Here is a 26,337-nt window from a genome sequence, read left to right on the forward strand (position 1 = left end):
ACCAGCATGAATTCTGCTGTTCTGTACCAAGCCAGAGCACAGCCCAGAACCAGGCTCCCACCCCAAGGCAACAAGGCAGGACATTGCCAGGCCAAGAAGAGACTCAACCACCACCACAGCAGCCATTGCCCGAAATGACAAGTACCGTTTATTGCCGTTACACAAATGGACCCAGCCTCTGGCTTGGGCACTGTCCCACAGAGCAGCAGCTGAGCATGGTCAGCCGACCCTTTCCCCACCCCCAAGTCACGTGCAGTCATATGCTCCAGGCAGAAAGTCGCAGTATCGAATACCAGGCACAGGCTCCCTTCGCTTGGCGGTGCGTCTCTGATCCACAGACTGGCCCCTGTCTCTGAGTGGCCAACAGAGCCGCTGAAACGTTGGTAAATAAGCCCGTGCAGGAGTCTCCAGGAGCCCCGGGCTGGGGACCTCTGGCCTCTGCAGCAGGGTGGGAGGAGGGCATCCAAAGTATCTGCGGGGCAGGCTTTGGCTTCACACCTCCGCCGGGACCACAGCCTCAGGTCAAGCTGTGCTGGGGCTATACACCTTCCTTTGCAATTTAGAAGATGGGGCTTGAAGCTTGGCAACACAGAAATTGGCTGCTGTTGCCTTATAAAACCTTGGCTGAACCTACTGACCTCCAGAAGAATTTCGGCCGAAACAAAAAAGCAAATGCACAGAGGGACCCTGGAACCAGAATCCCTCCCCATGGGAAAGACGAAGGCACAGAGATGCGAGCCAAGTTTTCCAACACGTTGGTGTTTGCAGAAAAGTCCGGTCAAGTCCATACACAGCACAGAGGCAAGAAGCGAAGGCAGTGGCATTCACAGGACTACTTTATATTAAAGTTTATTACACTTGGGAAATCTACTGTACAGGGAAAAACCCATTGGATTAAGTAGAGTTTTGCCAAAAGCAAAAGACTATCACTCTTTGGAAAATATTCCTGATTCCAGCCCAGGGCCCAGGGTGGGGCTGCAAGAGCTAACGGAGAACCTGGCCTTGGATGGAGGTGCTCAGAGCCAGCTCTGCCCAAGATGCTCCTTGTCAATTTCCAGGAGGAAGACGCATCCCTCGGAGACGGCGCCACAGGCAGGATGGGCATGGTCTGCAGGAGGATCTCCGGGCCCCTGCCGCCCACCCTACAGTCCTCTGTCCATCTGAAGGCTGAGCCACCAGCATTCACTTCTCACATGGGCTTCTCCAACGTGGCAGCAGCCCAGGCCTCAGCATGGCCCTGAGCTCATGGACGCAGTCATGACTGCTCAAAAGAGGCAGCAGCCCCACGGCAGCCTGGACTGGCCAGCCCGCCAACAGACTACCAGAAATGGGGCCACCAGACAGACAGTCCATACCCTGTTGCACACATGAGCGACAAACTCAGAGACAACACACAAACTAAGCCGATATTTTGGCTTCCAGATTTGGTTCTCCTAGATAAAAGAAAAAAAAAAGTTTAACCCTGATGCTGTCTCCTGACCATAGACTAGGGAAGCAAGATGGGGGATGCCGAATCAACTTACTTAACTTACCTCAGAAGTAACAAAGTCTACTGGGCTATGAACAAAGAACTAGGGGAAACATGTGCAAAAACAAGTTGATATCTAGATTAGACCTCCCCACGAAACAAAGCGGACTCCTGTCCCCTGCCACTCAGCGGCCACGCCCCCAAGATGCTTGGTCCTACCAGTAAGTGCTATAGATGTGTGAGCCCCAAGCCCCACCTGCAGGATCTTCCAGCCACAGGAGGCCATTTAGGTCCAAAGCAGTCAGATCTCCCTCCCCTCCAGAGCTGGGCCTGGGGAGAGGCTGCTTCAGTTTGGAGAAACCGAGTCAGAATGGTTCAACGCCAGGTGCTGGCTGTGGTGGAAAGGTCCTATGCAAGAAACCCCTGGTGCCCCAAGTCAGGCAGAAGTCAGAGAAGCAGAGTGGGGCTCCCAGCACACCCCAGGACTCCGTGGGCAGGAGCAGCCAGACGGACTGGAATGCTAGGGAGGTGGCCTGGTGGCAGGGGAGGCCGGGGCCTACAGTTCTTCAAGGAAGAGGCAAGTGGGGGCCTAGTGAGTGGCAGGGCGGAGGGGGCACATGGCTCCCACGTCAGGCGTAGAACTCCTCCTGTTTGGTGGGCTTCTGGTAGGCCCCACCGTTGGCTTGTTTCGGCTCCTCCAAGGAGTAGCTGCCTTCGTCCTTCTTCTTCATGCGGTACAGCATGAAACCCACCAGGCACACAGCAAAGATGAGCCCCACGAGGCCTCCGGCAATGACTCCTAGGGCGGGCAGACAGGGCCAGCTCAACTCAGCAGCTCCTTGGGCTCCGCCACAGACCCTCCCCCAAGTGGTGGCCTTGGCTGTGGTCAGCCCCACCCCCACCCCACAGCAGCAATTCACCCCCAACCACCCCCCTGAGAGAAAACTCACCTCCCAGCACCTCCTTCCTGTCCAGGAGGCCCTGTGAGGCCCCCGTGGCCCCCTCATCCACAGGAGATTGGTTCCGGTGGTCAGACTCCGCAACCACTACAGCTGTGCTCTCCCCGGAGGTTTCAAAGCTGAAGTCCTGTGGGAGGGCAGGGGCAGATTGGGTTGGCCTAGTCACTGCCAGCAGCAGCAACCAGCTCCACTGCCGGACCCAGAAGCAGTTCCTGCCTCCCTGATGTTCGCCACCACCCACTCAGATGCACCCAAACCAAGACCGTGCAGGGCCCGAAGCCAGGCCTTCCTGCCACGTCAGCTCTGGACCCTGGCTGGATCACCGCACAGATATCATGAAAAGTGATAGAAAGCACACATTTTTGTTTGGAAATAAGCAGGCTTATTTTAGTGTAAAGTGTAAAATCGCCGGGCGCGGTGGCTCAAGCCTGTAATCCCAGCACTTTGGGAGGCCGAGGCGGGTGGATCACGAGGTCAAGAGATCGAGACCATCCTGGTCAACATGGTGAAACCCCGTCTCTACTAAAAATACAAAAAACTAGCTGGGCATGGTGGCGCGTGCCTGTAATCCCAGCTACTCAGGAAGCTGAGGCAGGAGAATTGCCTGAACCCAGGAGGCGGAGGTTGCGGTGAGCCGAGATCGTGACATTGCACTCCAGCCTGGGTAACAAGAGCAAAACTCCGTCTCAAAAAAAAAAAAAAAAAAAGTGTAAAATCCCCACGAAGCTGTAAGATATATATAGGATGGCCGGGCATGGTGGCTCACACCTGTAATCCCAGCACTTTGGGAGGCCGAGGCGGGCGGATCACAAGGTCAAGAGATCGAGACCATCCTGGCTAAAATGGTGAAACCCTGTCTCTACTAAAATACAAAAATTAGCTGGGCATGGTGGTGAATGCCTGTAGTCCCACCTACTCAGGAGGCTGAGGCAGGAGAATTGCTTGAACCTGGGAGGTGGAGGTTGCAGTGAAGCGAGATTTCGCCATTGCACTCCAGCCTGGCGCCTGGCAACAGAGCTAAACTCTGTCTCAAAAAAAAAAAAAAAAAGAAAAAAAGAAAAAAAAAGATACATAAAGGACTTGGTATAACACTCTTTCAGCAGGGGCTGCAAGTTTGCTGTAAGTTTGGAGAGCCCTCTCTTGGATGATATTTAAGGGCACTTTTGCTCTGATCTCATAATTAGTCTGTCCTGCTCTGATCGAGGCCCTGGGAGCAGGGGATGGTGGGCCCCTGTGTCCTGTCTTCCTGGTGAGGAATACAAGATGCCCACAGGGCACAGGTGTAGGGCCTGTTGGGTGCCAGGCATTAGGGCCAACCTGCCCATTGGGCACCCAATGTCCCAAGGAATGCAGAGGCCACTCACCGGCTCCCCAGATCCCTCTGCTGATGGGAGCTGATTGGAGGCTCTGTCCTCAGCAGTCTTCTTGGTGGCAGAAGGACCTCCATCCTCTGTGTGGGGAGTGTGAAGGTCAGGTTGGCTGGGTCCTGCAGGAGCTGAGGTCTCATGGTGGCCAGGCTGCATGTCCCTGTGGGGGTGGGACGTGGTGGGCTCCTGGGCTTCAGTGGCTCTGGCCGTTGAGGCCTGATGAGTGGTTGGGAGCTGTGTGGTCTCCCTGGATGGGAGGGTGGCCTCCTGCTCCTGGGCGGTGAGGTCAGGCTCTACTTCCAGCAGGACTACGGCCTCTCCCTCCTTGGGCCCCTCTTCAGCCAGCAGGGTGGAGGTAGAGGCAGCTGTGGCCTCCAGGCTGGTGGGCTCCAGAGCCGTGGGAGTAGCTGTCAGAAGCCACATGTCCTTCCAGGTGGAGGAGGTCTGCTGTAACAAGGTGTTATGTTGCAGAGCACCTGCAGGACCAGAAGCAGAGTGTGTTGGGACGGGGGAGGCCCCAGAGCACCTGGGCCCACCAAATTCAGGCTGCAAGGGAGACTGGTGCCTAGGCAAGGCAGCTGAGGTTAAGCTCCTTGGAAAATGGACAAGGAGAGCTGCCCCTTCCCACTGTGTGTGTCCAGGGGCAGCCTGGTCTCTGGAGCCATGAGACAGGCTCCTCAGCCACCTGGGAAGGAGCTTTCCTGAGACCATAGGAATGGAGTGGGCATCCCTCCAGGGCATAACTACTTCAGTTATCCTACTTAGCCCCAGGGCACACACCTCTCTGACCCCTCCCTGAAAAACCACCCCCCACACACAGCATTCCCACCACCCCCATCTCCGCTTCCAACAACAGATATCCTGCCTTGCAGCTCTCCGGCCTCTGCCTCCATCACTTCCCCAGGGATGACCTCAGCCTCCTTCCTTAGCTCTCACCCCTCTTCTGAGGTCCACTCAAGAGCTACCTCCTCTGGGAAGCCTCCCTGACCACCTCCAGCTCACGGACTTCTCTCCCCCAGGGAAAGGGGAAGTAGAGAAGGGAGCCTGGATGGAAGAGCTACACCCCAGCAGGTTCTACGCTGCCTTACAGCTCGATGAGCTTATCGGATCAAGATATTATTCCCATTTTGCAGATGAGCAAACAGAGGCTCAGGAGTCAAATAACCTGAAGGGGGTTCCAGAGGTTTCCTAGTGAGAACAGGTATTCCTAGTGAACATGAGCCTGTGTGCCGCAGGCAGCCCTGGGGCCCTCTGGAGCCCACAGCCTTCACCTCACCGCCAAGCATGATTTCTCCTTAACCAGGCAGCTCAGGGACCCCAGTCCTCTCCTCAGCATTACCCTTTGAAGCCAGCTGGGTGGAGATGGGGTGGGCAGGGCGCACTTGGTACATGCTTAATAAACATAGGAGACATGCCCCCAGCCATGACCTGTTGCTGTATTGGGTGGAGCCCCCAGACAACCTCACCTGCACCTGAGCCAGAGAAGTTGTCAGAGTCATCCCCAGAGCCATCTTGATCTTCAGGTGGCAAATTAGTAGCCACAATTTGCTGGAAAAGGATCAGAACATGGTATGAGTGATCTCGGCCGGGGCTCTGCCGCTCCTGGGTCCTTTCCTAGAGAGCTGAGTGGACTCACCCGACCTGTGCTGCACGGGCACACAGGGAGAAGCCTTCTCGTGGGGCTCTAGGACCCTCAGCTCTGGGCAGCACTTTGGTCCCCACGCCCAAACCCCTGATGCTACAACACAGCCTGGTGCCAGGTGCGGGGGTATGGGGCACAAGAGAGCGGGCAGGGCCCTCACCCCAAGAAGCTCAGTCTGGTGAGGGAGCTCCAGACCTCTCAGAAGGGCAGACAGGGAGCTGTTATTGGGAACAGAGGCTGTGGCCCCCATGGGAGCCCATGAGCCCACTCTACACTGAGAACCAGCTCTTGGGGACGTCAGCCAGGGAGCGCTGGGGTCAAAGACTGCCGACCCAGCCCCATTAGGGGCTTTCAAAAAACCCCAAGAACAATCTCAGGAGAAGCTAAAGGCAGAGAGGCAGCCTCTAGGCATGCTGGCCCCCAGATGTGGACACCGAGGGTGACATGAGGCATGAGGGGCCAGGCTGGGCTGGGCACAGGGCTGTCTGTGCTGGGGCAGGTCTGCCCATGTAGGGCAACCCCAGGCCTGGCCCCGACGTACCTTCCCACACTCAGCCCAGTTCCCATCTACAGTGAAGACTGGGTACAGGCCCTCTGGTCAGAGTATTGCCCTCCTTGGGGAAGGAAGGACAGAGTGCCCCTCAGGCAGGGGACATATAAGGCTAATGTGGAAGGGGCCCTGCACTGAGAAAGCTCCAGTTAAGTGGGTTGTGGGCCTGGGGCAGGACCTGCTTGCAAACAGCAGCCCCAGGAATCCTATCAGCCTGCCCAGCTCCAAGAGGCTGCAGGCAGGGGCCAGAGAGTAAACATACACCTCTCCCCAGTTCGTGAGGCCGGGACTGACTGGCAAGACAGGGGGCAGGGGTGGGGGGGCAGGATCACACCACACACAGTGAGCAGGCCTGTACAGAACCCTGGTCTGCATGGAGGGCAGACGGTCAGGACCGCCTCTGCCCTTCACACCGGCCCCAGGGCCTCAGGTAGGGAAGGGAGAACCCAGCAGCCAGGTGGCAAGAAGCGTGGCTTTGAGAGCCCTATTCAGCCGCGAGATTTAGACCCAAAGACCCCACTCACTACACAGTCTATCTTGAGAGGGCCCCAGTCTCTGGGACCAGAACAAAGAATGAATAAAGATGAACAGCGCCGTCCAGTGCGCGAGCTTTAGGGACTCTAGACCCCACCACTCACTAGATGCATGGTCCAGGGAAGTCATTAAGCCTCTTACAGCTTCAGTCTCTCCATCAGTAAAATGGGAAAATAATAACATCTACATTCAGGATTGCTGCAAAAATTCAATGAGGCTATGCTTAACACAGCCTGGCACGTAGTAGGCACACACAAACAGTGGCCATTGTCTAACTAAGGGAGACTCAGATGCCAGCAGACCTGCCTAGAAAGACGGTGAAAGAGAGGGAAACAGGGTTTCATGAGAAGCGGGGACAGGAATCAGTCAGTTCATCAGGAGCCTCTGCACTGACTTGCCAGAGGGGGGCCCGCCTGAGGCTGGGCTCCAAAGGAAAAGGGCCTCCTCAGCCCAAGAGGCCTTACCAGGCCCTGACCACAGGCCCAAGGGTGTCACTCCTGGGTAATGCAGAGCAGGGAGCGACAGACAAGACCTCCCGCCTCCTGAGGCAGAGTCAGACCAGGTGGAGGCTCTATTTCCAGGGGCCTAGGTCAGAGGGAAGCGTCAGACACGTGCAGAAACCAGAAGGTCAGAAATAACACTGAACTTCCTTTGAAAGTACAAAAGCAAAACTGTACCTTCCTTCCCTCAAGAGAAAGGTTTTGACCCTAGAAGGGCCCTTCATGGCCCACCTACAGTGAACAGTCACATTCCACCAAGGCTCATCTACAATGAACAGAGTCCACCAAGGCCTATCTACAATAAGCAGTCATTGGCCAGGCACAGTGGCTCATGCTGTAATCCCAGCACTTTGGGAGGATCACTTGAGCTCAGGAGTTCAAGACCAGCTTGGCCAACATGGTGAAACCCTGTCTCTACTAAAAATGCAAAAATTAGCCACACACACGGTGGCATGTGCCTATAGTCCCAGCTACTTGGGAGGCTGAGGCAGGACAATTCCTTGAATCCAGGAGGCGGAGGTTGCAGTGAGCCAAGATCACGCCACTGCACTCCTGCCTGGGTGACACAGCGAGACTCCGTCTCAATCAATCAATCAATAAAAACAAACAGTCATAGTCCATGCTCCCCCAGCATCCACACAAGGCCACATTTAACCACCCCATCTCCACGTGGTGCTGCAAACACCAGTACTGCCCCACAGAGCTCTGAAGCTGCCCTGGCCTCCCTCAAGCCTGTCTCCTTCATCAACAAAGAATACCGCCTGCCAGGGGGACACAGAGTGGGTACCCCCACCCATATTCACTGAGATCATGGCTTCATTCTCACCCAAGAACTCTGCCCTGCCCTCTCCTGCTGCACCGCCCACCTCAAGAGAGAGCTGGAGACGCGGCAGGGGTGGGGCAAGGGTGGGCGCTGCGATCCCACGTGCCTCCGCTGCGTGGAAAGAGCACCGAGCACCGAATCCTAAAGCAGAAGTCAGTCACTGGATCCCTGCCTCATTCAACAAGTGAGGTAACCAACGCCCACAGAGCAGACACGCGCACTGGGGCCCATGTAACCTGGGAGGCACCGCCCGGTGAGACCCAGGAACGCCAGGGAGGCCCCAACAGGCTAACAGGTTCCCAAGAGCAGGGCTTTTCTCCTGACCAGATAAGCATTTCAGTCTGCCGGGTCCCTAGAAACAATTTGTTCCCATAGCTCTGCCGGCTTATCCCTCTGCAATCTTATTTACACAACAAGCTCTTAAACAAACATTTTCTCCACTGAAACCAGCTCCCTGGCCTCCAGGGGCTTCTCCCCTCTCTGGGCCTTTGGTCTCCACTAAGACGATGGGCTAGAGAGACCTCCCGAATCTTCTCCAGCTTAAACCTTCAGTGATAGCCCCTCAGATGAGGAGAAGGTAAGATTTCAGGCCCCTGGGGAGCAAATTAGCAGAAACTGCTGAGTTCGAACCTGGATTACTAAGGTGCCAGCTGACTCCAGAGTTCTGGTGAGGCTTCCGGTTTCCTTTAGCAGGCCTGCTGTGCTGACAGCCTGCAGCACACCGCCTCCAGGCCTCCTGGGCAGCTCCCTCAGCATCATCTCCAACTGGGTGCTTCCGAGGCTGCTTGGCCACTGCTCAAGGCTGCTCAGGAACAGGGAACCTCAGCTTGGAGCCCACCTCATGCCCTGCCTAGGAAGGCAACAGGCAAACCAGACTTTAACCTCTGTAAGTCCTAGAAAAACCAACTGTCCATAGAACAAATCAACAACTTCGTGCGAGGTAAGGTCTAGGCTTCCACTCGTTCTGTTTGCTCAAAGCAAGGGATGCCTTGCTCCTTCCCTGCCCACAGCGGAGACCCTGGAAGTTCATTGATTAGAAAGCCCAAGGTTTGGCTCACCTGGAAGCTTGGGGATCAAGGGGCAGCTGCCAGGAGTCTGGGAAAGGGAGTAAGAGAGGAATGGTCAGGTCAGCCCAACTCCATCTCGGCTACACCATTCTCCTACCCACACCCCAGGGACTGTGGAGAGTCCTGGAGTGAGGGCTCTGACCCAGCAAGAAAGAGGGTGTGAAAAAGTGAGGCCTTCTCTAAGGCTGGAAACACTTTCCACTCATTCCTTTCTCATCCCTGCAACTCCCCTGCAGATGAGGCAGCAGGGCAGAGATCACTGTCTCTAGCAGATAAGGACTAGAGCCTCTGAAAGGCGAGGGACCCGTTACCCAGGCTGGAGTGCAATGGCGTGATCTCAGCTCACCGCAACCTCCGCCTCCTGGGTTCAAGCAATTCTCCTGCCTCAGCCTCCTGAGTAGCTGGGACTACAGGCACGCGCCACCATGCCCAGCTAATTTTTTGTATTCGTAGTAGAGACGGGGTTTCACCATGTTGACCAGGATGGTCTCGATCTCTCGACCTCGTGATCCACCCGCCTCGGCCTCCCAAAGTGCTGGGATTACAGGCTTGAGCCACCGCGCCCGGCGGAGCCCAGCAGTTTTAAGGGAAACCCATTTAAGACTCCTCAATGGGACAGAGCTTCACTGACTAGGAATCACTGAGCCTGCCCCAGTGATGAAGCTATCCAGGGACCAGCCCACACTTGCGAGGTGGAGAGGGAATGGTGTGGACCAGAACAGGACCTGTGCCACCAGGGATGGGGAGTTATCATCACCAGCTGCCAGCCACTCCAAAGAGCACATCTGGAGTCTGTGGGCAGAGGGCTGGCAGAGAAGCTTCCAGAAGGCAGCCTCAAGCTAACTGCCAGCTGTCATTCCCATAGCAGAAATAAAAAGGGCCACCCTCCTGGGCAACCTCTGTCTCAGCAGAGCCCCTTGCCCTGGGGAGTACCCTTGAAGCCCCCAACCCAGGAGAAGATAAGGAGCTGGGGCTGAGGCCAGCAGTGCTGCAGCTCCTCTGCAAAACAGCTCAAAAGTGCCTTGGCTGCATTAGAAGCCAGGATGTCCAGTGGGCATTTCAGACAGATTGAAGGGAAGGTGGCAGGCCCAGTCACTAACCTGAGAGACTGCCCATCCATCCCTACCCCATCAGCCTGAGGCCACCAGGTCAGAAGGCCTTTGGTTTCCAGCCCGTACTCTGAATCACTGACATGGGTCACCTGCTGCTTAAAGTGAGTGATGAGTAAAACCCAAACTCCTTAAAAGGCATTACTGACAGAGGGTGAGGTGGCTCACGTCCATAATCCCAGTACTTTGGGAGGCGAAGGTAGGTGGATCACCTGAGGTCAGGAGCTCAAAACCAGCCTGGCCAACATGGTGAAACCCCATCTCTACTAAAAACACAGAATTAGCCAGGCATGGTGGCGCACAGCTAGACTCCCAGCTACTTGGGGGCTGAGGCAGAAGAATCACTTGAACCTGGGAGGTAGAGGTTACAGTGAGCCGAGATCACGCCAGCTTTGGGAGAAAAGAGAAGAAATAGTCTGGTCCTGGCCCGGCTGAGCTCTCAGCCACCCAGGACATATGACCAGGTGTCCGGCTCTAGGGGGATTGAAAATGGGGGCGCTTCAGAGGCTGGAGTCCAGAGGGCTGCCCTAAGGAGGGTGCTAGGGCCAGGCCTTGAAGCCCCTGACCCAACCCAGGAGAGGATAAGACAATGCTCATCCTGGGCACTAACTTGGGCAGCGTGGGGGGCCTCTGATTCCCAGTTGTCCTGTGGTGGAGCAGGAAAGAGAAGCTGACCTGTCCGCTGCACCTGCCCTGTGCGGTCATGAAATCCCCAGCTTCTGTGGGAGCTGAGTCACTGAATCAACAAGCCCCATTAGTCACAAACCAGGGATAAAGAGCTGCCCCTTATCAAAGGAGCTGGGTCACAGCCTTTCACAAGCAGCCTGGACCAGGGGCTGTGGCACTGGTTCTGGGACCTGTTCCAGGAGCCCAGGCTTCAAGGTCAAGAGGCAGGAGGACCCATGGTCATGGCAATCTGGACACCCACCCTCCCCATCCCCAGATTCCACACAATGGCAAATGTCCCCGAGAGGCTCGAAGCAGGGTCACAGCTGTTTAGAAATCTTTTTTACAGCTCAGTGTGGTGGTTCACGCCTGTAATCCCAGGACTTTGGGAGGCCAAGGTGGGCAGATGACAAGGTCAGGAGTTTGAGACCAGCCTGACCAACACGGTGAAACCCAATCTCTACTAAAAATACAAAAATTAGCCAGGGGTGGTGGTGCATGCCTATAATCCCAGCTACTCAGGAGGCTGAGGCAGGAGAATCTCTTGAACCTGGGAGGCGGAGATTGCAAGGAGCCAAGATCGTGCCACTGCACTCCAGTCTAGGCAACAGAGCAAGACTCCATCTCAAAAAAAAAGAAAAAATCTTTTTTACCCCCTCGGTTTCTCATTCAGATCTACAAATGTAAGGAAAACTGGCTGACTCTCCCCTCCCCCAGACTTCAGAACTTGGAGTCTGAGGTCTCTGAGCCTCAGAGCCCCAGCCTTCACCTCCACCTCTGCATCAAGATGCCATACCGGCTGAGGGTGATATCCAAACATCCAAACCGTCACCTGCATCCAGACTGGGGGCTCTCAGCTTCAGGGTCTCTAAGCACCACCAGGAGACCACTACAAATGCAGTCTTCCCAGCTCCCCACCCAGAGGCTGATTCTGCCATTCACAAGCCCCGGGTCCTGTAGGGGGTCTTCAGACTGCACTTTGAAAACAATGAAGAAAGGAAAAGGCATCTCCCAGAGTGGCCCAGCCTCGGGGAGGCAAGAGCTGGCTTCACTTAAGTCCGGTGTTCAAAGTCAAGGCAGTGAGTAGCAAGAGAGCCCCATGAACAAGCTCTCATGGCAAAGGAACCAGGGCAAGCCCAGCAGTGTCCTCTCTGCATCTCCGACACGTCCACTGGCACAGACAGCACACCATGGTGGCGGCCTGGCCTCCCTCCCCCCGGGGCTGAGGACCCACTGAACATCCAGGGGCACCTATATGACTGGGAAAGTATCTACTTGAAGCTGAGCTGAGGCTCCTTCCTGCCTGGGGCTGAGCCCACCGCCTTCCCACCAGCCGGCCTGGCTGGATCCAGTGGAGCGAGCAGGAGAGAGCTATTGGAGCTAAGAGGCAAGTCGGCTCCAGGGACGAAGGCGGGGCCTGGAGGGCAGCATAGGCTGAGGAGCTGGGCCTGCTCCTCCAGGGGCAGCAGTGGAAGGAGAGGGAAGAAAAAGCTGCAACAGCCCCTCCCAGTCCCACTGCCTTCCAAACACTGCTGTGCCCCTGGATCTGCAGCTGCCCTCCCTCTGTGGGGAGACTTGTAACCCTCTCCTTCAGCCCAGACTGAAATGGCCTAAGCACTGAGCAGGCAGGTCAGAGCAGCGCGCCCAGGAGCAAGGGCCTCCGGGAAAGGGCTGGAATCCGCCACGCGGCTGTGCTGGGGAACTGGGCAGCTCTCAGCCTCTCTCTAGACCTGTTCCCCACCTTGACGCCAGAAGGGGCTTGGTGGATAATGCTGAACTGCCTAAATTACGGCCAACAGGCTGGCCCTGCCAGCTGCAGTCCTGGTGCTGCTCTGGGAACTGCACAGCGGTTCTGTCCCCCAAGACTCATCAAATGCCCCCTCCTCAGGTACCCACCGCACTGACCACTAGAGGGTGGCCCAGGGAAAACGACCAGGTCCAGCATGGGGACGGTCTGGTGATAGTTTGGTATCTGTCCCTAAATTACTAGATGTTGCTGGAAACACCTTGCCTCAAGTTGCCCATCTGTACAACAGGGGTTTGGCCAAAATGGTGGGACCTGTGGGAGTGGGCAGGAGGGCAGGGCCACAGGCCAGGAGACTGGGCTCCCCCAGCCTTGGGGTTGAGGAGGAAGTGCTCACTAAGGCCTGTTTCCTAACTCAGGAGCCGGGAAAACACGGCCCGCCAGGGAGAGAGGCTGAGGCCGCAAATTGGGTCTAGGCCTCAAGACCCGGAATGTCCCCCACTGAAGCCATTCCCAGGAGGAAGGAGCCTCACCAGCACCTCAAGGCAGCATCAGCATTTCCGATGACAGGCACAGCAATTTATCAGCTCACTGGGTCTCTACTGAGAACCAGGCAAGCTGGGGCCTGCTGAGGATATGACAGGCAAGGAGTAATGGGCCTGGCCGGGGCAGGAGGAGGACGGAAATGGGCAGGAAGAGGAGGGTGTCTCCAGCGCATTTCCGAGGGGAGGAGCACCTTTCAGAGACACTCTGGATGGCACTGCACACACACAGCCCCACACTGCCACTCAGAGACGGACCCCTCACTGCGCTGGGGGCTTCCAGGCCAGGGCCGGGATGGAGGGACAGCATTCACACTTGGCCTTCAAGACTGCTTTCGGGTAACATTTTCCATGTAACGTGATGTCAGGGCTTTACAGGTGGGAAACCTGAGGTCAAGGTCACAGACCCAAGCCTCCTGGCCCTGGGCCCTCTGCCCTGTACTGCACTGCCTGCTCACAGTACACCTGGGGCATTTATTGAAAGAGGAGGGATCCTGGCAGCCCCATGCCAGCTCTGATGCCCAAGCCAAACCAGTGCTGCCCCCGGCATCCTTCCACAGAGCCGGCGCCTGCTTTGGCAGCCCACATGCCAGGACTGGTCTCAGAATAGGCTCAGCTGAGGGCTGGGTGTGGAGCCGTAGAGCTGGGAGACCAGTTCCTCTGCTTTTTTCCACCTGGCAGAACCTGGGCCAGGCCAGGCAGGGCAAGATTTCACCCAGGCAGGCATTGAGCAAGACAGCTGAGCCCAGGCCCTGCAGCCTCAGTGCCTGGTACCGCTCCGGGAGCCAGACAAGGGTCTGTCTGGCAAGACTTGTCAAACACCCCCTCCTTAGGGACACACAGGGACACCTGATCACACTGACTCAGTATCATCACCCTCAGCTTCCCAAGGGGAGTCATGGCTTAGGCAGGATGCCAGAGATACCCTAAATCAAGGTGACTATGGGGCAATGGGCACCCTATGGGGACAGAGGGGGCAGCCAGGACTCCAGAGCGCTATCCCTTCCCCAGCCCTGGCTGCCCCTAAGGAGCCCATCAAGGCCAGAATCTCAGCCAAGATTTCCCCAGTCAGCCCCTACTGGGAAGCATAGCCCCATCAGTCCCCAGGAAGTCCCCTGGAACAGGTATCCACTGGGCCTGGGGACTGGACATCTCTGCCATATGGACTTCTAGGGACATCCTACCCTTGGACTTGCTAAATCAAGTGTCCTCAAGTTTCGCAGAGGCAGAAACTGCAGCTTTTGACACACCTGCAGCCAGCCAGGCCTCCAGCTGTGTGTGAAGGTGGGGGAGGGGAACAAGCTCCAACTTTTACCGAAATCTCTTCTATCAGTGTCCCTGTCCTTGTACAATATCCCCTTGAAAACAAGTCTTCTGAGAGGGCTAAAGGGTGCCAGCACTCACACTACAGCATAAATCACTTCCAGGTGGGGACGGGCTAACTCTGGAACTGGGGCACTGAGGGTGGGTGGGAGCTCAGGGAGATGGGACAGGATTACAAAAGAGAGGCTGAAGGTGTCAGGGGCAAATTTTTTAACCTTTGTCAAAATGTGGATGCCAGCAACGCCATACCCAGGAACGGACAAAATTCTTTGCTCTTCCTAGAGCCATGGATGTACATGGTTTCTCCTCCCAGGTAGACAACAATGGGCTAGCCTGGGAACGTGCCTCCTAGATAAAGCACAATTCAGACTGAGCAGGCGCTGAGGCTGCTGGGAAGCCCAGAGACACAGGAAGGGCAGTCTTTGAAGGAGTCCCATGGGAGGGCAGGGCTGGTGCCTCCTGGTTTGGGTGATGGGAGACAGAATTTTCTGTGAAGGCTGTGTCTGAAGAGGCTGGGTCGATCCTCCAGATGACTGGTGGAGCCCCAAGCCAAGTGGCTTGCCCTCCCTCTGATGGGCTGGCACATCTGCCCAGCCTTGAACCCCCAGCACAGAGCTTCTGGCCCTCACAGCCTCTGCACACGGTTGGTGCTGAGATGGCTGAAAGGAAGACTGTGGATACAGCTCCCGTCTGAAAAGCTCAGCGTGATCCTGGGAAAGGGAAGGAGCCATACGCCTTGCCCAGATCTCAGGGACCACCAGGATGCTGGGCAGGGCGGGGCGGTGTGGCGGGAGAAGAGTCTAAGCATCCGACCAGGGCTGGAGGTTACTTGAAGAATAGAAACAACTGAATTAGGCTCTCGGGGGCAGAGTGAATAAAAGTGACCACAGCTAATGTTCATTGAGTCCTCTGGGCCAGAGAGCTGGCAATCAGTTTTCTCCAAGGACTTTCTCTGAATTAATTAATTTCATCTTCATGATCACCTTAGGTTCTAGTACCATGCCCATTTTACAGATGAGAAAATTGAGGCAAAGGAGCTATGTCATCTGCCCCAGGGCACACAGCCACAGAAGCCAGCAGTCTTGCTCCAGCAGGCATGCCATGAGACACCCATCACAGCGAGGCCCACAGGGTTCTCTCACTCTCAGGAAGACAACCACCATGGCTTCCACTGGCGGCACCCTGCAGCCTGGCCCCGCTCTGTCAGTGGCCATGGTGAACCCAAGGCTTCCACTCCAGGACAGCCATTAGTCTCAAGTTCTGAGGGCCCTGCCCGGCAGGCCTGCACCCCTACCGGGGTGCCCCAATGTCTGGGTTTGCCTGGCCTCCCCTCCCACCTGCCAGCCCAACCCATACCTTCTCAGGTCAGAAGGCAGTCCCTGGCAGAGGCTGGGGTGGAAGAGAGCAAAGTCTGGCCTGCCAGTGAAGGCTCACGTTTCTGAGAAGGGGCAAAAGCCATGTTTGCGGGTCCTGTTAACATCAGCACCACTGGGGGTCAGACCAGCGGGCCATTCACAGAGTGACTCCACGTTTAGGCTGGGTCAGACCCACCCCTTCCCACAGGTCAGCCTCAGTGCTCCCCTAGACTTGCTTCTCCGTGCTCCAGGCAAGGAAGGGACCCCAATCATATCACATGTGGTATTTCAGGGAATCTCTGCAGAAGCCCTCTGGGGCAGGATATGAGAAACCCCATTTTACAGATGGGGAAACTGAGGCTTGGGGTAGGTGAAGAATCACACTCAAGATGACACAGGGAGGAAGTGATGAAGTCCAGATGTGATCCGGGTAGGCCAGACTCCATGTCCTGCGCTCTTCCCAGCCTCCACAACACCTCTCTGCTCCAGCCCGAGCTGGGACTAACCAAGCCAGCCAGTTCTGTCCCACCTTGCCTGTCAAGCCCCAAGGTCTCAAGACTCAATATCAGCCCTCCAAAGGCAGGCAGACCCAGACCTTCAGACTCAGGTGACTACCCTCACATAGAGAAGACAGGCGGGCACACCCAGCTTCCAGATAGGATTTATAAGAGTGAGCCTCATTCACGGGGGCACGGGGAGGATGGCAGGGGGCTGTATCCCCTTCCTACAATTCTCTGAGCCCAAGACACCCCAATTACTGCTGCAGATTCACCCAGGGAGACTCAGGGGTGAGATTCCTGGACTTTCCAGGCCTGGCCCCAGGGAAACTCCTTCTGTACTCTTCTCCCAGGCCCCAGGTCCCTTTCAGGGAGGGAGGTGGAGGAGGTGCATCCCAAGTGGAGCCCATGGCTGGTCCTCAGCCCTGCATGCCCTGGTCAGTCTCGAGGTCTTGCTGCCAGGACCCTCCCCGACACCCCGTCCTGGAAGAGACATGGTCACCGCCACAGCAGCACCACGCCCTGCGGCTTTCTCTGGGAGAAACTAGAGTGACGTCAGCCTCTAGGACAGTCTCAGAGGCTCCTGAAACACCCCACAGCCTCGGGCTCCGGGCTCCGCAAGCCCAAACCTGACCATTGTATTCATCTGGAACACTCCAGAGAGATGGGTCCTCTGAGGTCTCGGACAGTTTCCTGGGCAGTCGGGATGCCAGGAAGCTACTGGAGGTAGAGTCAGTGCCACTCTGACACAATCAAGTTCCCAGCCAGGTAAGGTCCCTGGAGCACTAGCAGCCACCACTGGCATTGGTGGCATGGGAACAGCAGGGCCAGGGCCCAAGTCCAAAATAGCTTTCTGGGACCCAGCTCATGACAAATGCCATGGGCAGGCAGGAGCTCCTCGGCCCTCCAGGAGTTCCTCCAGCCTCCCCACATCCCACCCTGGCAGACATACAATCCGCACCCTACACCTCCCAGGCCAGGCGCCAGAGTGCTGTCTCTCAGCCTGCTAGGCAGCACAGAAGATGCTCAGAGAGAGCCAGGCAGCCCCGGGTGGAAATGACTATGAACTCCAGCTCACCCCACTGTGGGAAGAGTTCCCTTAACACCTGTGAAGATCCATGGTACACAGAAGCGGTCCTAGCGCAGGACAGGCAACTCTGCAGCGCCCTTGGGAAGACCCCCTGCCCTGACACTTCCCATGGCCAGAAGGCTGTCCTGCATGTTTGGGGCTCCATAAAATGTCCTGGCTGACAGCCCAGCTCCTAGTTCGATACTGCTGTATCACGGGACTCTGGGGCAAAACCCTTCCTCTGACTGAGAAGACATGATGGGTGCTGAATCACGGACCCTGTTCATCGTCACTGCCACTCTGGCCTATCTGCAGAGATATCTGTACCTCTCTCTATCTCTATCTGCACCTCTCTCATCTGGTTCCAGTAACAGCCACCCTCTGTCACAGGAATCCCCTGGACCAGACATGCACCTCTCCCCACCGCACAGGGCTACACACACAGCAGATGCCCAGGCTCTGGGCTTTAGATCTTGTCAAGCCAGGTAGGGCTCATGAAACTCTCAGAACTGGAGGCAGCAGGAGCACAGGCAGGCCCTCAGATACCCACCAGTCACACGACACAGCCACAAGAGGCCACGCGCACACAAAAGCATTGCCTCTCTGCCCCTTCCCTCCATTTCACAGATGGGTTCACTGAGGCCAAGAGAGGGCTCTGTACACAGCCATTCGACAGTAAAGAGGCAGGGCCAGGAGGGAAAGCCAGGCCCCTGGGCCCCAGTCTGTGTCTTGCTGCACTCCCCGCCTCGTGCCAGCCCCCAGAGGGCTTGCAGTGGGTCAGGGTTGGTTGAGTGAGTCTCTGGAGAGGACCCATGGGCCTGGTGCCATGACTCAGCTGATGAGTGGACTGATCAACCGCCCACCTTCCCCACTGCCCCAACCTGCCCACCACAGCGTTCATTCCTGCTGCTAAGCGGACCTCGGGCAGGTGCCAGGACGCCTGGGTGTGTATGCAGAGAACATCACGCAGCCCCACCCCTGGCCTGACCTCACCCAGGTGCCTCTGTCCACAACAGCTCCCCAAGGAGCTCAAATCCCCGCCTCAAGCAGGCTGCCTGCTCTCCACTGGCTGGGGCCATCCCACCAATGGCCCCTCGGGAAACCAGTTCTCCCTCAAGTCCCCAGAAGGAATCTTGGCAGAGGAATGTGAGCCCCCAGCAAGTCCTTCAGTGCCACCTCCGCCCTTCCCAAGATAAGGTCTCTCTCTAGCCATGTGGCTCTCAGAACTGAGGAAGGGAAGAAGGACCCTTCAGCAGAGGAGGAAACTGAGGCCCAGAGGGGCAACAGCCTGCCATAGCCACACAGTCGAAGCTCAGCTAAACCAGGAAGGTCAGGTGGAAATAACTTCCAAGGCCAAGTCCATGAGAAATGTCAGCGTCACAGTGAAAAAGGGAAAAGACCACCAGCAGAGATAGGAGGCAGAAAGGAAGCTGGTGTCCAAAAAGGAAGCTGCAGCCAGGTAGTGAGCAGGCTCCCCTAAAACTGAGGCTGCCACCTGACAAGCAGGAAGGCCCAAAGGGAAAGAGTCAGGGGTGCCCAGGCAAGGCATAACTTCAGTGTCAACCTGTGCAGTAGGCACCCCACACACACACACACGTGCACACACACACACGGAGAGATACACAAGCACACAGATACACACATACAAACAGACACATATGGACACACATACAGACAAACACAAACACAGTGACACAAACACACAAACACAGGGATGTGGACACACAGAGACACACACGCGCGTGCGCGCACACACACACACACACACACACACACACACAGAGGGCATCTCATGGGGTTGGAACCCGCAGGTGAATCACTGGGCAGAGTTTTTCACAGGGCCGATGGTCAGAGGAGGCGCACCCTCTGCGTAGAATTAGGCAGCCATGAAGCCATAAAAGCCAGGAGCTGAGAGACCCTTGAGGGGCTCCCATGGGGAGAGGAACCGGTGGCAGCCGTGGGAAGCCTGGAGCGCAGCAGGAGCGGTCACCGGGCAAGTGCAGGAGCAGGTGCGCCCGCCGTCTCTTCTGCTCTTCTGACTCAATGGCCCCAAGTCCCAAGATTTCCCCTGGCACACCCTGCTTTGTCCTGTGAGCTTGCCCCCACCCTTCCAGGCCCTGCGAAAAAGCAGGTCACTTTCCAGGGGAGTCTCAGACCATCCCTCCCCAAGATCCCCACAGCACTGAGCACAGGCGAGCTGGCCCGGTGCGCCCGTCTCAGGAGTGCCCGGGACCTTCTCATACTGTCTCCCCACCCAAGTAGAAGCTTCCTGAGGGTGGTCAGAAGCAGTAACATCACAGATAAAGCTCACCCTTCCAGGGGAGGTGACAGCGTGGGCTCCCCACGACCACCTGCAGCTGGACATGACAGTTGCTGAAGCGGCCACAAGCCCAGGGTCTTGCCTCTGCGGCCTCATCTCCACGACCCCAAACATGCCTCCTTGTGGCCCGCCCCTGGAGCCTATCATGGTGTGTCATGTCCCACTCAGTGGAAGATTCCAGAATGCATGCTCCCATCCAAAACCCAGCCTCTGCTGGAACAACTGAGAGAAGTGACCGGGTACAGAATCCTGGTGGCAGAAGCCCTCTTTCCACAAACTCCCTGAATCTCATTCTCCTCTAGACACACTCAGGCAGGGCCTCAGGGGCCCTTTCAACCCAAGACTCCAAAACTGGCTGGTGAAAAGAAGAAGGCAATCGGGCAGCAGTTCAAGCCCAGAAATCATTTAATGACCAGTTCCTCATGAGCTGCCCCGCCCCCAAAGGACCTGGCGTTGGAGGGAACCAGGAGGTGACTTTGGCACCAAAGCCAGGAGTCCTGAGTTCTGGCCATCACCTGTGCCATGCTGCCCGCCTCTCAGGCTTACAAAAGAATCTGCTAATTCCATGAATGTTTCCTCAGCGCCCAAGGTAAAAGATGGTGCAAGCTGGGCACTACCTGGGGCCTGGCCTGAGGATGCCATCTAAACAGGCCCCTCCACACCCAGTCCACAGTTCCCACCCGGCTCTCTTAGCTCCCCCTTTTGATCCTATGAGGAGCTCTCGCCTGTTCCTGAGCGGTCATCAGTTGAACCCAAAACAACTCCAGAATGTTACCCAGTGCTCAGTTTGCCTGATGGCACCATTCGGGCCAGCTCAGCCCGGCCTGGGCCTCTCCGCCCAAAACGCTCACACCCATGGTTCTTCAGGACGAACAAGCAAATGCCCAGCAGAGCCTTGCAAGGTTCAGCCAGTTCCCAGATGCCAGGCTTCTCAGGGCAGACCTGACAGCCTTGCAATGTATTCACACCATACCCATACACACGCACACACACACAAACCCTGGCTCAGCCAGTGGCAGGGCCCGCCACCCTAGGCCTCAGCTTCCTCAACCACAAAATGGGGCAATGATACACATTGTAAAGATTTGGGGTCAAGTTTAAATAAGAATGAAGGAAAAGTACTGAGCCCTCAACAGTAGGCGCTCAAAACAAGGTAACCTTAATGATATTGACAGCTAACTTTCCTCAGGCAGTTTCATCACAAAGTACTTTCACATATCTATTATGAAATGAATATGCAAATGACAGAATGAGGACAGGGAGAACAGGTATCATGATGTCCGCTTTACAGATGAGGACAACAAGACTTGGAAGAAAAGTGACTCACCCCAGATTAGGGAGTAAATTAGTGGCAGAGTTGAGACACAGTCCTGGGGCTCTACTTAATCTAAAGCCATTTCTGGCCTGCCACACAGTATGGATGCAGATTACATAGAAACAGGAACTAAAATCCAAATCAAACGTGATGAAGCTGAGCGTAACAGTGAAGGCTAAAGAATAATGGTCCTCAACTGTCAGTCCAGGCTACCTGTGACAAGCAAGTCACTTACAAGTTGAACCAGGTCGAAGAACTTGAAACATGGGGGCCAGCAAGCACTTCCCCAAGAGGTGAGAGCCCCTAAAGGCCTCATGTTGGCAGCACTTCTTTGTTACTCTAGGTGGGGTGCAGCGAGGTAAAGGGGAGACCAACAGGTCCCAGCTGAAGTTCATGAAGGGCACAAAATCCACATATCACAGATCAACGGTCTCACTCACAGGCGAGAACCTTACTCAGAGCCTAAAACTCTCAGCCTGGAAATGAACCTAACCCAACTGATTAGTTTCTTAGTGCCACTGGAGAAAAGTAACAATTTGAACAGCTGAAGTAACAGTTGAAAAGTTCTAATTTGAACTGAACAGAAAAGCTGCTGGCTACACTCAGGCATGTAAATGTCACTTCTGGCTGCTCTCAGACAGAGACTGAAAAGGGAAAAAGACCAGAATTCAAAACAGAGCGACCTGGGACACCAGGCACAGGGGCAAAGTGCTCTTCAGAGCACAGTAAATCCAGGAGACAATGTCCTAACCTGGCACTAATGAGGTCAACGACCCTGGCATGCAGAGATTAAATCATGCCTAGCATTTTTTGGTTGACAAAGGGAAATAAATATTTCAGAGAGTCCTGCCCAGAGTAAGAATACTTTTAAGGGTAATAGGGATTCTTAGATCAATGAAAAAACATGAATACACAGGACAGATCATTCCTAAGGGATTTCAGGAATCCAAAATTCTGCTACAACAGAAAAGATTCCCCTAAAAAAACTGCAGAAATCAAGCTTTTCATTAATTCTTTCCAGGCTCTCCTTTCTTACTGTCTCCCTACCAATGTGTGTTAATGAGGTTTTACTGGAACCCATCAGGAGCCACAGGTAGAGACTTAAACCAGCTCCACCCTCCTTGTAGAGCCCAAGCCAGGGGTGACATCACTTCTAAAAGGCTCTGAGCCTGAGCGGAGGCAGCTAGTGCCTCCCCCTCTACCCTCTCTGCCAGGCTGTGGGAAAATGTCTCTACTAGCCCCCATAATTAGGACAAAAGGGATTTTATGCCTTTCAAGAAAGAGAAGAGAGAAAGGAAGAAAAACAACAAATAGCTATTCCAGAACAGGCAATTTTTCTTACATGGCAGAAACAAAAGACCACAGGAAACACACACACACACTCACACGCACACAGAAAGAGAGAAAGAGAGAGAGAGAGAGAGAGAGAGAGAGAGAGAGAGAGAGAGAGAAAGAGAGAGAAACCTTTTTAGACAAACCTGTTTTAGTCTCTTGGGAGTGGTTTTGAGCAACCTCCTCTCCTAGCGGCCTCCCCTCACCCATTCAGTCGCTCCCTGCCTCCCCAGTCCCCAGGGGGTTTCTGACCTGCTTCCCATTGGGGCCATAGTGAACTTTCAGAGAGGGGCAGATCTCTGCCACTTTCGGACACCTTCTCCCATCTTAAGCAAATCCCAGCTGCCTGATTTCTTTGAGGAAAGGGATGTCAGAGCTCTGGGAAGGCACTGTGTGTCCCCACCTTTAACCCAACATGGACAGTCACTGTAAGAGGGAGAGGGCAGAACTGGGAAAGAAAAAAAAAACTAAACTTTGTAAGACCAGATAAAGCAAAAGGAACACCTAAGCTACAAGCCAGAGTCTGACCCCAAAGCTCAGGTGGGGCTTTCACGCTCAGCTCGAGCACCTCCTCCAGGAATCCTTCCCTCCCTGCAGCTCCAGAGAGTCTCCCTCCCTCCTTTCCCTTTTTGAGACTTTCCTGCCTCCTGGGCCCTATGACCAAGTTTCTGGGCAAGAAATAACGCCTCACACTGCAGCCTCTGCCCCAGCCCACAGAAAACTCCAGGAAAGGCAGTCCACAGGGAATCCCAGACTCCACCTGCCTCTGCAGCCTTAAGGGATGCCGTGGGATCCCAGGGCTCTGGAATGTCTGCTACTCTACCCCAGGCAGGCAAAGGAACCAGCAGCCCTCCTAAATCCAGCGGGAAATAGGTAGAGGACCCAACTTCAGCCGCCCCTACTGAGGCCCCAGCATGTTCCTGGAGAGAATGGGGCAGTGAGGTGATGGCAGGCGGTCGAGGAAGGTAAGCCACGGAGCTCCACTCTCTTCTCTAAAGTTGGAGCGAAGACTCCAAGCACAGGCTCAGTCCCACAGAAACCACCACCCTAGAGAGCAGCTTCTTGAACCTGAAAGCCAGGAGTGCGTGAGACCCAGCTCGGAAATCATGGCCCTCCCCGTACTCCCAGATACGGCACCCCACACAGTCCAGCCCATCCGCAGTTCAATAGGCACTGGGACCTTATCCGGGACCTGAAAGTGTCTGGAAGCAAGAGTCACCTGGGAATCAGGAGGGCACTTTACACATCAGCCTCAAAAACGACTGTCTCCACCTCACCTCCCATGAGCCAGACCCTGTAAAAACGTCCCCAAAGCGCTCAATAACTGGCAGCTATTAGAGAGGGCAACCCCTACGGAGGGTCAGTGTTGCTGGGACTTGTCCAGATGTCACATTAGCAGTGAAGGACTCGCGTGCTCACCCTGCCCCCGCCCCTTCCCTGCCCACGTGCCTCCCTTTGCCAGAGCTGGGGAAGTCGAGCTGTCCAGATGTGGTGGCGAGAGACCGCCACTTCCGGAAGGGGAAGTGCCCCTGGCTCTGCACCTCCGCTCTGCATCCCTGGGGATGGCCAAGCCGGCCCACCGGGAGGACCCCGGGACGTCAGCACCGGTCGCGGTGACTGGGGAGGAGGACGCGGGCACCCGGTGGCCCGCGCTGACACCTGGCAGTGGCCCAAGTCCCAGTCCCCGTTAAGGCCGGCGCTGCGGGGCGGTTCCCAGGAAAGGGTTACAGGGGCCGAGAACAAAGCGCCCCCATTGGGGAAGGCGGACTAGCGGCCGTAGGCCGGGGCGGGAGAGCCACTTTCTGGGGACCCTCGGGCTGCGCTTTGTCGGCCACGTCCCTGTTTAGTAGAGCCTGAGTCCCGCTGAAGGTGGATGCTGCATCTCCCTCCAAAGGCCTCCTCCAGCCTCGAGCTCCACATCTGTCCCTCTTTCCCCCCAGCTCCACTGGGCGGGCCAAGGGACCCGCCTTCCCTCGGCGCGGCTTCAGCACAAAGCCTAGCCGAGGAGCAGGAGGCCATTCCCGGGTCCCCTCGCGTGGAAGGCGCCCGCGCCCCGGCCATCAACTTCAGCAGCCCAGAAGTTGGGCTCCTGCGGGTCTCCAGCGTTCCGAGGCCAACTTCCCGGAACCTCCCACTGCCGGGCCGGCCCCGCTTACCTCCAGCGGCCCACCGCAAGCCCAAGGGCCCCGGAGCCGCTCGCCCGCGTCCCCCACGCAGCCCTGGCCCGTCTCCCGGGGCCAACACGCCCGCCAACCGGCCCACTCCCGCGCCGGCTGCGCTGCGCCCAAACTTGCCAGGGCGCAAGGGGCTGAGCGCCCGGGATCGGTGGCGCCGGGGCGCAAGCCCGCGGGTCTGGTTTGAATTAGGGTCTGAGGGAGGGGCGTTGTGGCCGCGGTCACTGCATTCCCCCGGGTCGCCGACGAGGGCGGCGGAGCGAAGGGGGTGGGAGCGGGCGACCCCGGGCGTCGCTGTGGGCTGGCGGGCTCCGACACATGTGGAGACGTTTTACATAATTGAGCGCGGGGCCCCGGCCCCCTCCTCCCCAGCGCGGGACCAGTGCGGCGCCCACCGACAGCGGAGGGAATTGGGGCTGGAGCCCTGGCCTCGGGGGCTCACCGTCCCGGGACCCGCCAGACCAGCGCGGGAAGAAGTCCCGCTCCCCTTCCCCCTCCCCCTCCACGTGCAGCCGCCGGCATCGGCGGGTGACCAGCCCTGGCTTTCCGCCGCCTCCCCGCCGGGCCGCGGGCCGCACTCACCGGCAGGGCTGGCTGCAGGCTCAGCGCCAGCGCGTACAGCCAGAGCCAGAGCGCCGCACGCCTCATGCTGCCCGGACCAGCGGCGGGAGCGCGGTAGGCTGCGCGGGTCGCGGCTGCGGGCCGGCTTCGCGGGTTGCGCTGCTCGATGCTCTCTTGGGCGCCTGACCAGCGCGCCGCTGTCCCAGGCGAGGGCTGCTGGGTCCGCCGGCTGGAGTGCGCTCCCTACTGCCGGATTCCTCTCCGCTCGGCTCGGATTCGGCCCGCACCTTTCCCGCCGAGCTCCGCCTTATAATAAACCCACAGGCCGTTCCTTAGCCCTTGCGAAAACTAGCCCCCCACCCCCAGCTCTGCCAGGTCTCGGCCAGCCCCAGCCCACACCCCCCAGGACCCCGCCCCCCGAGCCACCCCTCCCGGCCCCTTTGGAACGCCCCGCCCCGGCCCCAGCCCCGCCCCCGACCCGCCCCCTAGGGTCAGTGCCCGCTCGGCTCCAGCTTCGCGGGTGGCCGAACCTCGCGTCCGGGAGCTGTGGTCCCCACACGCCGAGGTTCTGGGCCTTTCAGCTCGGCTACTCCCTAGGTGGTGGAGCCGGGGCGCACCCCTTTCTACCCGGGCCCGGGGTGCGGAGGTGCTGCCCGGGAGAGGAGCTGAAGGGGTGGCAGTTAGTGCCCGGGCGCGAGTTCGCAGCGCCCTCTGGACGTGGACGCAGAGCGCGCTCCAGGTGCGCAGGACTCCTGGCTCTCTTGGGGAACGCTTAATGGGGCTGGGCGGGGACCCGGGGGGCGATGGGGCCTTCAACCGATGGGCAAACACACACCGACACACCCCGACTCTCCTCCGGCTGCGGATGGGGCTCCCCGCGCCCGGCCGGCCCAGATTCTCCCTTGTGCTTGCGTTCTTCCAGCACTCCACAAAGTGCTGGAGACTCGGGGCCTTACTTTAAACAGCTGCACCCGCGCGGAAGGGCTAAGAAAAAGGGGGACGAGGGCGGAGTTCGCAGCGTCTTTCTGTGGAAGACAACGCCCGCTCTCTTCGTCTGAGCTAAAAGGAAAAATAAGTAACTTCTTTGTTCCCCGGTGACCTCGGGCACGCGGATCTGAGGAGCACCGTGCAGTTCCTGCTCCTTCGTGATTACCTGCGAGGCCCTGGGCCTCAGTCCAAAGATGGAAGGCCTGCGGGTGTAGGGGAAACGGCCGAGAGAGCAAAGGGAAAGAACCTGACGGGCCCTGCCCACATCTGGCAGGCAGGAAAGATATCTGGTGCCAAACGACCTTCGCACCTGGGCTCTGAGACCAAAGATGGCCTCTTCTTCACCTGTCTTCCCCAGGCCGAATGCAAGAACTGGGTCGGCCTGAGCTGGGGACCAAGAAAATCTTGGGAACCGTCCAGTGTTTCTTTTTAA

General features: G+C 57.0%; 1 protein-coding gene across 2 annotated transcripts; it reads right to left on the reverse strand.

Annotated features, from left to right (window-relative positions):
- Positions 1-125: 125 nt before the first annotated feature.
- SDC1 (syndecan 1) lies at positions 126-25,298 on the reverse strand. 2 transcript variants are annotated; one of them, XM_039476772.2, is made up of 5 exons: positions 24,939-25,298; positions 5,261-5,342; positions 3,792-4,270; positions 2,419-2,554; positions 126-2,267 (listed from the first exon to the last, which is right to left on the reverse strand). In XM_039476772.2, exons 1-5 carry the CDS (start codon positions 25,002-25,004, stop codon positions 2,098-2,100), a joined length of 933 nt encoding a protein of 310 aa, XP_039332706.1. In that variant the 5' UTR covers positions 25,005-25,298; the 3' UTR covers positions 126-2,097. The 2 variants fall into 2 exon arrangements, with proteins under 2 accessions (XP_039332706.1, XP_074250522.1); XM_074394421.1 differs by lacking the exon at positions 24,939-25,298 and adding an exon at positions 8,474-8,707.
- Positions 25,299-26,337: the final 1,039 nt, after the last annotated feature.

Source organism: Saimiri boliviensis, chromosome 1 (assembly GCF_048565385.1).
Source record: "Saimiri boliviensis isolate mSaiBol1 chromosome 1, mSaiBol1.pri, whole genome shotgun sequence".
Lineage (NCBI taxonomy): Eukaryota > Metazoa > Chordata > Mammalia > Primates > Cebidae > Saimiri > Saimiri boliviensis.

Coding starts and splice junctions, on each gene's coding strand:
- SDC1 (XM_074394421.1), bottom strand. CDS start 8,602: ATGATGCTGAGGGAGCTGCCCAGGAGGCCTGGAGGCGGTGTGCTGCAG. Junction 4,271..5,260: donor CTTCTCTGGCTCAGGTGCAG/GTGAGGTTGTCT, acceptor CTGGTCCTGCAG/GTGCTCTGCAACATAACACC. Junction 2,268..2,418: donor CAGGAAGGAGGTGCTGGGAG/GTGAGTTTTCTC, acceptor TGCCCGCCCTAG/GAGTCATTGCCGGAGGCCTC.